Here is a 13,445-nt window from a genome sequence, read left to right on the forward strand (position 1 = left end):
TATATAGGTTTTCACCCAAGTTATTCCCAGCTCGAAAACAAAACACAGAAAAATGGCAAAGATGTGAAGTTCTGTCTGTCCACGTTGACAAACTGCATAGTTAATTCTGTGTGACGATGCAGTTTAATTTTGTGTAATGAGTACTCAGGAATCCAGTTTCAAGCAAAAACCTATCTTATATCTCTCCTGCTGATGTGAAGGTATGGTATTACTTTGCAAACACTTAAGACGACAGATGAAATTGGAATCACGAGGCTCGTTTCCACCTGGCCTGTTAACTTATTCACTGGGAAGACTACTCATTTACATGAGGTTTTAACTGGTTTCCAAAAGTCAACGTTTTTCGGGTAAGGAGTAGATTTTGACATCGTTTTCCTAGGAGTTTTACGATGAAGGTAAACGCATTCACATCCTTGAATTATTTTGGGGTGATAAAATATATTTCAACAATAAGAAACACCTGCGTCCCTACCCCCTCACTTTATCAAATCTTGACACTGCTCGTGTGGCGTTTTTGTGATATGTCAAACTTGCTTGGGCTGTAGGTTCCCGGTCTTAGGTGGGCCTGAGATTTGGGGGTGGGGGGGAGTGAAGCAACAGCCATTGTACTTATGCTCTGAAACTCAGCATGGGGGGGGTGTCATTTATCTGCCGGCTTCCCTCCTTGGTGTGGGGTCCTTCTTCAGCCCCCAGCTCCAGGTATGTCTTTCCTGCTCTGACAAAGTACACCAGCCTTTCCTGGTGGAGCCCCCGGCAGCAGGGCTGGAGGCAGGGAAGAACTCCTGTACGTTCCAGTCTGTCCTCGCTCTCCCCCATTCTTCCTGTCCCCACTTCCCTTCCTGACTGCAGACTTCAAACTTCAGCATCGAAGAAGGCAGTAGCCTTACAGACACTGTTTAGGTCTCTCATTAGCACCCAATACCTGTAGAAAAGACAGATCCCTACAGGTATCTCCTGTTTTTCAAAAGCTCAAGTTACATCACTTCACTTTTACAAAAAAACCTACCTTATTAGTACCTGTTCACTAAACGAAAGGAATCAATTTCACCTTTATAAAAAAGTGGGGGTGTGGGGAGAAACAGCATTCAGCATCAGTTTTGTGGTGAGAGCAGTGACAGAGACAGGACAGATCTTATTTCTTTTATAACTGAAAGTTTGTACCCTTTCACCAGCCTCTCCCTGTTTCGCCCCCCTCCCAAGCCCCTGGCAGCCACCCTTGTACTCTGTTTCTATGAGGTTTGGTTTTGTTTTCTAAGATTCCATCTATAAGGGATACCACACGGTATTTGTCTGGCTTATTTCACTTAGCAGAATGCCTGGTAGGTTCATCCAATGTTGTCCTGAACAGCAGGGTTTTTTTTTTTTTCCTCACGGTTGAATAATATTCGATCCTACACATATAAACCATATTTTGTTTATTCCTTCCTCCATCGACACTCAGGTTGTTTCCATACCTTGGCTATTGAGAATAATGCTACAGTGAAGACGGAGTGCAGATATCTCTTCTAGATAATGATTTCGTTTCCCTTGGATACACTGCCAGAAGTGGGACTGCTGGATCATATGGTAATTCTATTTTTAATTTTTCTGAGTACCCTCCATACTGTTTTTCATAGTGGCTGTACCAATTTACATTCCCACCATCAGTGCACAAGTGCTCCCTCTTCTCCACGTTCTGGCTAGCACTTTTCTTTCGTCCTTTTGGAAAACTGACCTAACAGGTGTGAGGCGATACCGGATTGTGGCTTTGATTTGCATTTCCCTGACGATGATTGATGTCGAGTGTCTTTTCATGTACCCATTGACCCTTCTCTTTGGACATATGTCTTTTAGGGTCCTTTGCCCATTTTTTAATTGGGTTACTTGTTTTTTTTTTTCTATTATGAGTTCCTTGATATTTTTTATATTAACCTTTATCAGATGTGTGGTTTGCAAATATTTTCTCCCATTCCATAGGTTGCCTTTCCATTTTATTGATGGTTTCCTTTGCTGTGCAGAAGCGTTTTAGTTTGATTTACTCCCAACTGCTTATTTTTGCTTTTGTTGCCTTTGCTTTTGGTGTCAAGTCTAAAAAATCATTGCTGACATCAATGTCAAGGAGCTTACCCAGGTTTTCTCCTAGGAGTTTTACTGTGTCAGTCTTTACATTCAAGTTAAGTTTTAATTTTGCATTCAAGTCTCTAATCCATATTGAGTTGACTTTTGTGTATGATATAAAACAGAGATCTAGTTTAATTCTTTTGCATGGGGCTATCCTGCTTCCCCAACACCATTTATTGAAGAGGCCATCCTTTCCCTGTTGCATATTCCTGGTTCCTTTGTCTTAAGTTAACTGACCATATATGCATGGGTTTATGCCTGGGCTCTCAATTCTGTTCCATTTGATCCATGTGTCTGTTTTTATGTCAGTACTATAGTGTTTTGATTATTATTACTTGGTAACATCATTTGAAACAAACTTTGAAATACATTTTAAATGCTTTAATTGGTCTATACAGATTTTCTATTTCTTCGTTATTCAGTCTTGGTAAGTTATATGTTTCTAGCAACGTCTCCATTTCTCCTATGTTATCTAATTGGTTGATAATTATCCACAGTAGTTTCTTACAACCTTTATTATTTGTGTTATCAGTTGTCATGTCTCCTCTTTCACCTCTGATTTTGTGTCTTTTTTTCTCAGTCTAGCTAAAGGTTTGTCAATCTTGTTTATCTTTTCAAAAACCTACCTCCTCGTTTATTGACCTTTTCTGGTGGTCTTTTTTGTCTCTGTTTCATTTATTTCCAATCTGATCCTTGTTTTTTCTCCCTTTTTCCTACTAAATTTGGGCTTAGTTTGTTCTTATTCCTTGAGGTATAAACTTAGGTTATTTGAGATTTTCTCTCTTTTTTAAAAATAGATTTTATTTATTTGAGAGTGCACAAGTGAGTGCATGAGCAGGGAAGAGGGGCAGAGGGAGAGGGAGAAGCAGACACCCTGCTGAGCAGGGAGCCGATCCCAGGACCCTAGGATCATGATCTGAGCTGAAGGCAGATGCTTAAACCAACTGAGCCACTGAGGCGCCCCTCTTTTTTTTTTTTTTTTGTCCTTAATAGAGGCATTTATCTCTATACACTTCCCTTTTGGAATTACTTTTGCTGCACGCAGTAGTTTTGCTCTGTTGTTCTCATTTCCATTTGTCTCAAGATGCTTTTTATTTCCATCTTTTTAAGATTTATTTGTTTTAGAGAGACAGAGAGAGTGTGCACACACACGTGCGTGCGAGCAGGGAGTGGGGGAGAGGCAGAGAGGGTCCTCAAGCTGACTCCCTGCTGAACTCAGAGCCCAACATGGGGCTTGATCTCATGACCTTGAGATCATGACCTGAGCTGAAATCAAGAGACACTCAACCAACTGAGCCACCCAGGTGCCCCTCATTTCCATTTTTATTTCTCCTTTGACCCATTGGTTCCTCAGGAGAATGTTGTTTAGTCTCCACATATTTGTGAGTTTTCCAGTTTTCTTTTTGTTGCCGATATCTAGCTTCAGGTCATTTGTGGTCAGAAAAGGTGCTTGATAGGATTTCAATCTCATTAAAATTTGCTAAGACTTATTTTGTGTTCTAACATGATCTATCACGGACAATTTGTTGTGTGTGCTTGAGAAGAATGGGAATTCTGCTGCTGTTGGGTGGTATGTTCTGTAAATGCTTGTTGGGGCCGTTTGGTCTACCTTGTGGTTTAAGTTGGATGTTTCCTTCTTGATGATATTCTGGTGGGAGGAGAGCTCTCTCTGCACTGAGCCCAGGTGTATAGCCACTTGAGGGCGCTCCTGTCCTATTTAAAACCTGCTTTTTGCTATGGTGCGGTGGGGCTCACGAATGCCTGCTGGCTATCAGAGCCAGGTAATTTGGGGCCCAGCCCATGGGTGGTGACTGTAAATGTCGGCATGTTACATGTGCGGACAAGCGTCTTCCAGGGAGATACTGGGCACCTGGTTTTATGCTTCAAGTGAACCAGAGGGGAGAATCGGGTGTAGTGCCAACCAGCTATTTCGGGCTCCAGAAGGGATTGCAGCCAGTCCCTACATGTGTGCTAAATTAGAAGCCAGACCCTCAGGCAGCAGCTTGTAAAGTATACAGTCAAATTCCTTCCAGGGAAAGACTGACAGGCATTTTGCCTGCTCCCTCTCTACTGAGCTTTGAGGGGATCGCCATGGTGAGTGCTCACGTGCCCATTAAGAACTACTTCTTTGCTATAGTCTTGAGGGTCTAAAAAGTGCAAGTCTCCTTGGCATTCAAAGTCAGGTGTTTTGGAGATAGGGCTGTGAGTTGGAGTCTTAAAAATTGGGGTGCTAGATGTACAATCCAAACCCAGAGAGAGGCTAGGAGTTGAGGGTTCCCTCCTCATTGTATGATGCTGTGCGCGGGTGGGGGATGGGGCGAAACCATGTCTCAGCCTTTCCTACCCATTTTGATCTGGGTATTTCCTCATCCGACTGATGTGTAGGAGTCACTCAGCTTGTTTCTGGATTTCTCTCAGAAGGAACTGCACTACGTGTAGCTGTACATTCAGTGTATTTGTGGGAGGAAGGATGTTCAGGAGCCTTCTGTATCACCACCCCCAGCTTCACAAGGAAGCAACTACACATCCTCTCTATTCTGAAGTCTCCCAAAACATCTGAGTGTCTATCAATACCACTCCTCTCACATCGCACCCATGCACACCCTCAGACTGGGAGAGAGAGGGATGCCTCAACGTCTAAGCTTTCTTGCTTCCTTGGCTTTTGAAACTTAAAAGGCACTTTGATTTCTGGGGTTTTGTTTCATTTTGGTTTTGCATCATCTCTTTCCTGTGGCAATTAATTCAATTGATTGAATGGGTGCAGAGGAGGCAAAGTATACAAGGAGGTAGAAGTGTGCTGGGGAGAAAGCTTGACTACTATAAAGTGCTCTTGCACCACGTTTGTATAGTACTTTGTGCTTTACGAAGCGTTTTCATTCGGATCATCTAGTTAATTCTGCAATAACCCTGTGAGGCAGATACTAACTTTATTCTGCCAAGGAGGGAAACTGAGATTAAAGAAGGTAAGTGCTTAGTCAAAGGTCATTCAGCTGATAAATGGCAAAACCAGAACTAAAAATTCAGGTGTTCCAACTTCAGCCCTGGGCTCTTTCTTCTTTTCGAGAAGTATTTACTCAGAGACAAAGGAGAGACTTCTTTAACCTGAAGTTTTCAAACACTGTCCTTGGAGTCACATGGTCCTGGGCAGGTGCTTTAGGGTCCCCAAGGGAGATGGGAATGGTGGGTAGCACCTGGAAAAAGCCAGAAGAAGGTACTCTTAGACCTCAGCAGATCTGCACCTATTTCATGTATTAGAACTCCCCCATAGACTTTTTGGGGATAAAAGAGAGAAGAGAGGAGAGGGGATTCTGCTATCTTAAAATATTTTTTAAATTATTGCTTTACTACCAAAACTAGTGGAGAATTTCATGCACCTGAGCAAGTTAGTTGGGAAAGTCTTTCAAGAGCAAGTAATGATAACCATTTGTTGAAAAATGATCAAGTGCTGGGCACTATATGTACAATTCATAGTCCCAATTAATTCTTAAAGCACAGTTTCTACTAGGTAAGCATTTACTATTAGTCATTTTACAAATATGAACTAGAGGCCGGAGAAAGTCTAGGTAATCGGTCCAAGGTTTAGGGCTAGGTAAGTACCCAGATCCGTCTCACGTCCAAATTCCTATGCATCTCTTCCCTAAACACGAACGTCTGTTCTGCCAGGCTGAATAAGAGGTCCTGTTTCTAAACTTCATGTGACAAATGAGGCAACCTAAACCAAGGTCGTCGTGAGTTTGGCCAAGCGGTCGGCTGCAAGGGTTTGAACTCCCAATACGAGAAGCTAGAAATAACGAGCTGTTCCAATCATGCCACAATCCACAGAGCTCAAAACCAAGTGACTCCTCAAAGCTAAGAAAGGGCAATGGCCCTGCTCGCCAAGGTGTGGGATCGGGCACTCCGCGGGGAACGCCACACTCTGGTCCCGCTTTGACCACATACGCCTCGCTGAGCCCAGCGCCTTCGCATCTGTGCGCAATCTTCCTCCCGGGAGCCACAGGTGGAGGGGTAAGGCGCAAACCCCATCGGTTTGGTTTGATCCAGCGGCCACCTGAGGTCACTCAAACAGGGATCAAGAAAACCCATATACGCCAGGAGGGACCCTGTAGATGATGGAAGTGGGCAAATCGCCCAGCTGAACGCACATCACGCAGGGCCTTCCTTTGCATCTCCACTCTCCCTTCTAGAAAAACAAAACAAAAACTATGCCCGTTCTATTTTTCTTTAAATACGCAGTCCTCGCTTCAGCCATGACAGATATCTGGGAGCAACCACACAGTTTCACTTTCACCTTCACACCCGCCAGAGAAACAAACGGGAACGAACCCTCTCGGGCGCTAGCCAGAAGGGGACGCTGGGCTGCGGGTTCTTTTTCCGGGCCGGCGGCGACCACTTCCGGGGCGACGGCGAGCGAGGCGGAAGTGCGGTCTCCTCAGGGCAGCTGTCTCTGGGCGGGCAGAGGGAGGCTCCCGAGGCGGGGGCCGGGCCGGGATGGCGGCAGCGGCGGCCGGGGCTGGGGCCGGGGCGGCCCAGGAGAAGCAGTTCCCGCCGGCGCTGCTGAGCTTCTTCATCTACAACCCGCGCTTCGGGCCGCGCGAGGGTGAGGTACGCGGAGCGGGGCCGCGCGCCGGTGTCAGCCGACGGTCGGAGGAGGGCCCGAGGGCGGGGGCGGCCAGGCGGCCGGCGACGGGCCCGGAGAGCTGGGGCGCGTCCGGGAGGGGACACCGCGCAGCACCTGTCACTCCCCTCCTCGGGCGGCATTTACGAGGCTTTGTGCCAGGTCTGCGCCCGGGCCAGGGAATAAGTGGGGGGCCAGACAACGCCGGCAGGGTCTCTCTCGGGTCCGGGATCGAAGCCAGTGTATTGAATGAAGGCTCAGCAGGCTAATTATTCCTCCTCACGGGCTGAGTCTTTTTGCGCCAATCCTGGGTGACTAAAATGGAGCTTATGTTTTTGTTCCTGGAAGTCTCCGTCTAGAAGCGTGGATCGAGAGTGCTGGACTGTAACCCTGAAATAACGCAAGCTTGGAGGACCCTAGGAAAGTTTTTTCCGAACTGATAAATAAATTCCAGGGATGGGGTTTTTGTTTGTTTTATAGGTGGGGACGGTGACTTCCTCCAAGGATGTCCGGTTCTGTTGGCAGCAGATCACGGTCCTTTCAGAGGCTGTCAGTCCAAATACGCGTGAACCTGCTGAGTTTTACTCGCCGGGAGGCGTACGTGTACGCACGTGCGCACACGCTTATTTCTTACAACGTTGGTGTTTTGAGCAGGAGGAAAGAAATTAGCATGAGGAAAGAAACCGTAAGATCGAGTTTTCAGAATAATTGTCTAGTGCGCCTCCAGATGACATGTGACAGCAATATCACAATTGCCTTCCAGGCTGATGAGCGTTGTTGACAGACGGAGGGGAAGATAATTCTTGATTTTCTTAAAAGGCTTTTTTGTTTCGTTTTGCCGCTAACCTGTGTGACGTGAGAGGTTGACGTTAAACAGCATTTTCAATAGGCGAGATGGGGAAAAAAATGCTTCTATTAATGTGATTCTGTTTCTTCATACTTTAGGAGGAAAATAAAATTTTGTTTTACCATCCAAATGAAGTAGAAAAGAATGAGAAAATTAGAAATGTTGGATTATGTGAAGCTATTGTACAGTTTACAAGGTAACGCCTTTAAATGTGCTTTTTCAGAGCTCAGTGGATTTTTACAACTCATACAACTTGGAGGACTGTCCCCAACATATTCTTTTTCAACCTTTTTAGGACCTTTAGTCCATCAAAACCTGCAAAGTCTTTACATACACAGAAGAATAGACAGTTCTTCAATGAACCAGAAGAGAATTTCTGGATGGTCATGGTATTTACATACACAGCACATCTTTTTGCATTTGTGTAGTGAAGTCACGGGTGATCTTTACTGTTAGGACTGACTTTAGGAAAGTCCTCTAGCTATTGCAAAGTAAAATTACAATAAAGTTGGTTGCAGTTTTAAAATCGAACTCCTATTCAGCGTATTTGTTCTTGGGGCTGTTTTAAGAAGTTGTGTTTTTGGTGTTGTGACATGTATAAATTTCTTCATTTAAGGGAAGATTAAAAACTTATACAATGGGTCATTGTGTAATTTTGTTTTATCAAAATTGTGTAGGTTGTTCGGAATCCTATAATTGAAAAGCAAAGTAAAGATGGAAAACCAATTGTTGAATACCAAGAGGAGGAGTTGTTGGTAATGTGTCATTTTTCATTTCCTATTTCTAGAAAATGTATTATTGAATATGTTGAGTGACTTGGTCAAATTTAAGCTATGTCACTTTGGCAGAAGATTCTCAGGATATACATCATGAAATTTCATGTCTATTTACATTAGCACTATTGTGTAAAAATGTATATCTTACTAATGCCTTCTAATCATCTGTTAAAAGCCCTCCTAAAATTGGGCTTACTGGTTCATAACTGAATTTGAACACATCTGATAGCACACAACTGTCTGGGTCCAAGCTTATAAGCATTAGACTGTGTTGCCCAGAGTTATTGTGTATTGGCTATGCCATGGACTTTTCCCCGTTGTTGAGATGTATGTTTTTGTGTTTGCAGGACAAGGTTTATAGTTCCGTGCTACAGCAGTGCTACAGCATGTACAAGGTAAGCATGGTGTTCTTGAATTGAGTCTAGCCAGTTACCCCTGTTGACAGGAATTGTTTAAAAATCTTAATTCTTTGATGACTGTATGGTGACTACGTCTCTGTATTAGGGGAGGAAATAATGGGGCCTTTGAAACAGCACTGAGATTTATGTATACCCTTATTCACTGAGTATCGGGTCTTTCTCTAGTCTCAGCCTTGTACTAGGAACGTATCCCCGTTGGTAAACAAGAGAGTCCATGTGCTTGAGGAAAAGGCATACTGCAGATATTTGTATGATTTAAGACATCTGGTGATATTATTTATGTGAAGTGAAACTTAGAGGAGTTGAGATTTAAAAAAAATTCAGGGCACCTGGGTGGCTCAGTTGGTTCATTGTCCGACTCGGCTCCGGTGTTGATCTCAGGGTCGTGAGCTCAAGCCCAGTGTTGGTCTCTACACTGAGCGGGAAACCTACTTAAAAAAACATGCTCCAAGGGATTAGGTGATTCCATAGAAATATCAGTTAACAAAGTGTTGATTTTTTGTGATTTATTTTATAATTTAGGCTTTCTCATGTAAATATTTTCTGTGTTTAGAAGTAATGGAGGGAATTAAATAAGCTGAATTAATCTAAAAGGAAAAAAGAATTTGTTATACAGGCAAATCGAAGGGCATAAGAAATTGACTTTTTAAAAAACTTTTACATTATTAGCTTTTTAATGGTACATTTCTGAGGGCCATGGAAGATGGAGGTGTCAAGCTCCTAAAAGAAAGATTAGAGAAATTCTTCCATCGGGTAAGTATTTTGAGTTTTATTTATAATCTTAGTAGTCTTCAAACAGACTTTTAGAAATACACATACAAGTTTGTTTCTTATTGACAAAAAACTTAGGACTTGAAAGTGACAAAGAAACTAAGATACATTGTGGCAAAACCAGAACAGGGAGAAAACTCCCTTCCATTCTTGAGTCTTTCTGTAACCTTCTGTGCGGGATCAGAGCCTCCTGCCCTTTGTGTGCATCCCTACATCATCCCAGAGACACCTTTTGGCTTCATCCTGGTTCTGCCTGTGTCTGTCTGTGTGGGCTTGCTCAAAAGCGAACTTACTGCATGGTGATTGGTTAATTAGCCGAATTTAAACTCTTTAGCTGAGTCCTACATTCTTATGGATTGATTATTGTTCACTAAACCGAGTATTGCTTAATCTGTATTGATGCAAGGTAAAATGTTTTGCCATGATAGTGGTTATTTGTGAGATTTTTCCCAAATGATAGATGAATGTGCCAATATAGTTGTCCCTCTGTTATACTGTCGGTTAAATTTTATATAGCTTATCTCTGGTAGAATTCAGGTTAGCTTTTAGGAAATAATTCTCTATTTCTTTTCCCTAGACTACCTTTGATCTGCTTTTGAATTTTCATTTTTACGAATTACTTTTGTTTCCTGTTTGTTCCTGCACTTTAATGACCATAATTAATTATTCTCATGCTGTCTCCTAATTCCTGTTCTTGCCTTCATTACTCTCCTGTCTATCAACAACTGACTACCTGTCCTTTCAATGTTATTTTAGAAGATGGCACTGTCTGTCCGTGATATCATTGTATAGATCCCTAATGAGATTAGTATAATTTGAGGAGCACGCATATCAGGAATTAAATACCTCAAAGAGATAAGACGATCCTGAATAATTATTAATGACTTGTGTTTGAACTTTATATTTTGAAATTGGGCACTGATTTCACATCCAGTTAGCTGTGGCTCACCTGCTTACTGGTCTTATCAGTGTGCTAGTATGTAATCGTACCATAAGTTGACGAATTATTCTCAGCTGTCAGAGTGCTATAGTCCATGTACTCTTAGTAAGTTTAATGCCTTATTTTTTCCTACAGTACTTGCAAACGTTGCATTTGCAGTCATGTGATCTTCTTGACATTTTTGGTGGAATCAGCTTCTTCCCATTGGATAAAATGACTTATTTGAAAATCCAGTCCTTTATTAATAGAATGGAGGAAAGCCTGAGTATAGTCAAATACACTGCCTTTCTCTATAACGATCAACTAATCTGGTATGTACACCCTAAGGCTTGGCATATAAAAGAAGAAAATCTTTTAGGATGATAAAAACAACATTGACTGGATTGATAGCAGATTGTCAAACGGAATGAATAGCAAGGGGGCAAGGTAGAAGCAGTGATTATTAAAACCAAAAGTAGGGTAATTTGGGTTAAAATGACTAGGCAGGGGCGTTTAAAACTGGTTCCATGAAAGGTGGAGAAAATGTTCCTGTCTAGTTAAGTATAGGAACCCTATTTTTATTTCGGAGTTCTTCCAAAAATCTCTTTAAAGAAACAGTATAGTAAATGTGGAAAACATACTTTTCATACTTTCTTTTAAAGCTAGGTTTTTAAAAATACCCAAGAAGTTAAATATGCTATAAAACCAGGAACTTACCCACTGGCAACCAAAGGTGCATCCTGTAGTAAGAACAAAAACATAATTTCTTTGAGAGTGTTGATAAGAAGAAGAGAGAAATCGTAACCAAGTGCTCTCAGCTACCTAAGACAGCTCGGGAAAAGCCATACGAACACGCAGTGACTGTGATCGTATTGAGGCTGTGGCTCTGAGAGGGGCCTGGAGCCAGCTGATCTGTCTGTGATGGGCCGCTGGGGTTCAGGAGCTGTTCCGGGGGCTCACCCGTGTTCAGTGTCCACGTTTACGTGGACCGTATCCCACTTTCTGCCAGTAAGGATGTGGCCGTATTTGAGCCAGAAAACTTGAGTTCAGCTAACAGAAAGGGCAGTCGTGGTTTCTGGAAACCCATCCTCTCCCTGCCAAGATCTTGTAGCATCAGTTTAGGAAGACAGAGGCTAATCGAAAGAAATATGAATCTGTTTGTTAAACATGTTGATGAGTTTTTGTGTAGAATTTTTCTCCTATGAAAACAACATGAAGTCCAGGTGAAAATGTGTCTCCTTTTTTGTTTAACAAATTGTTTTGCAGGACACTTCATGCTGTATTAGCTGGCCCTGTTCTAGTTGCTTTTTATAATATTCACGCTGTGGTAGCAAAATGAAATTCTTAATGCTGCCGTGAGAGGTTGAAGGGGAGTTACCCAGGGTTGGGGGTGTCAGATCTGAGGAGGGAGTGGCCAGAAATTCCAGGGCGGTGCTGGGAAGGCTGCACCCGGCGAGGAGAGGGATGGACTAGAATTCTGTAGCAGTCCGTGGCCTTGGTGCCCCTGTCATTTTCCAACTGCCTGATAGAGCATAACCCCTGACATAGGCGTGAACTCTGGGGGTGAGAAAAGGTACAGACCTAGAGCAAGAGGGTCGCCCTCAAAGTCAGCAGCTCCTCCTGAGAGGCTGTGGAGCCAGCATGACCAGCGAGCGGGGTTGCGGTCTGGAACCCTGAGCTCAGGGCTGCCTGTTGCCCAACTCCTGGGGATCCTCTTGGCATCTTTGTCTTCTTGAAGGACAGCCCCTGGAGGTAAGCAGTGCCCAGCTCTGGTGGCTGCACAGAGCTGCTCTGGGGTACCACCCCAATATGCCAACGGGCAAGGTTGGTCCCAGGCAGTCATCCTAAGGAGCCTCCAGAAAAGCAACACATTGTGGGAGGCAGCTGTTAGTTACAAAGCTGGTGTGTTTAAATACCAATGAAGTATTTTATATTTCATGAACAGGATATATATTTGTTCTTATTGCTTACTATTGTATATATGTGTGTGTGTGCACGCGCACGTGTGCTTGCGTGTATTCAGTTTTGAATGCTTTGTCAAGTGGAGCCTGATTTTTTTTTCCAGTCATTTTTTTTCATCATGATAAGTATACTCTTAATCCCATTCCCTATTTCCCCCGCCTCCCCACCCACCGCCCCTCTGGTAACCATCTGTTTATTCTCTATAGCTGAGTGTCTATTTCTTGGTTTGTCGCTCTTTCTTTTTCCTTCGCTCATTTGTTGCTTAAATTCCACATATGAGTGAAGTCATACGGTATTTGTCTTTCTCTGACTGACTCTACTTAGCGTTATCGTGTCTAGCTCTCTCCACATTGTTGCAGATGAGAAGATGTCCTTCTTTTAATGGCTGAATCACGTTCCGTTGTGCACACACCACATCTTCTCTATCCGTTTACCTAGTTATGGACACCTGGGCTGCTTCCGTAATTTGGCTATTGTAAATAATGCTGCTATAAACGTAGGGAGGGTGCATGGATCCCATTGAATTAATGTTTTTGCATATTTGGGGTTAATACCCAGGAGTGCAGTTGGTGGATCGTAGGGTAGTTTTATATTCAGTTTTTTGAGGAAACGCCATTTTCCACAGTGGCTGCATCACCGCCAGCTTGCATTCCCACCAACAGTGCAAGAGAGTTCCTTATTCTCCACATCCTCACCAACACCTGTTGTTTCTTGTGTTGTTGATTTTAGCCATTCTGACAAGTGTGAGGTGGTACCTCACTGTAATTTCGATTTTTATTTCCCTTATGATAAGTGATGTTGAGCATCTTCTCATGTATCTGTTGGCCATTTGTAAGTCGTCTTTGGAGAAATGTCTGTTCATGTCTTCTGCCTGTCTTTTAATTGGATTATTTGTTTTTTGGGTATTGAGCTGTATCAGTCTTTATATATTTTAGATAGTAACCCTTTATCGGATTTGCAGATATCTTGTCCCATTCCGTAGGTTGCCTTTAGTTTTGTTGATTATTTCCTTCACTCTGCAGAAACTTATTTTGAT

At 43.0% G+C, this 13,445-nt stretch overlaps 1 protein-coding gene across 2 annotated transcripts in view; it reads left to right on the plus strand.

Annotated features, from left to right (window-relative positions):
- The first annotated feature begins 6,519 nt into the window (after positions 1 to 6,519).
- The window catches only part of CCZ1 (CCZ1 homolog, vacuolar protein trafficking and biogenesis associated), a 37,112-nt gene continuing 30,186 nt past the window's right edge, over positions 6,520 to 13,445 (plus strand). For both annotated transcript variants that reach the window (XR_008960510.1, XM_026516275.4), the window contains exons 1-7: positions 6,520 to 6,702; positions 7,661 to 7,758; positions 7,858 to 7,951; positions 8,240 to 8,317; positions 8,686 to 8,733; positions 9,427 to 9,510; positions 10,604 to 10,779. Coding sequence is in view for 1 of the 2 variants with exons in the window: in XM_026516275.4 (XP_026372060.1) it covers positions 6,589 to 6,702; positions 7,661 to 7,758; positions 7,858 to 7,951; positions 8,240 to 8,317; positions 8,686 to 8,733; positions 9,427 to 9,510; positions 10,604 to 10,779 (692 nt within the window). In the remaining variant the exon portion in view is untranslated. The remainder of the gene's footprint in view (positions 6,703 to 7,660; positions 7,759 to 7,857; positions 7,952 to 8,239; positions 8,318 to 8,685; positions 8,734 to 9,426; positions 9,511 to 10,603; positions 10,780 to 13,445) is intronic.

The sequence above is a fragment of the Ursus arctos genome, unplaced genomic scaffold, assembly GCF_023065955.2.
Source record: "Ursus arctos isolate Adak ecotype North America unplaced genomic scaffold, UrsArc2.0 scaffold_2, whole genome shotgun sequence".
In the NCBI taxonomy this organism is placed as follows: Eukaryota; Metazoa; Chordata; class Mammalia; order Carnivora; family Ursidae; genus Ursus; species Ursus arctos.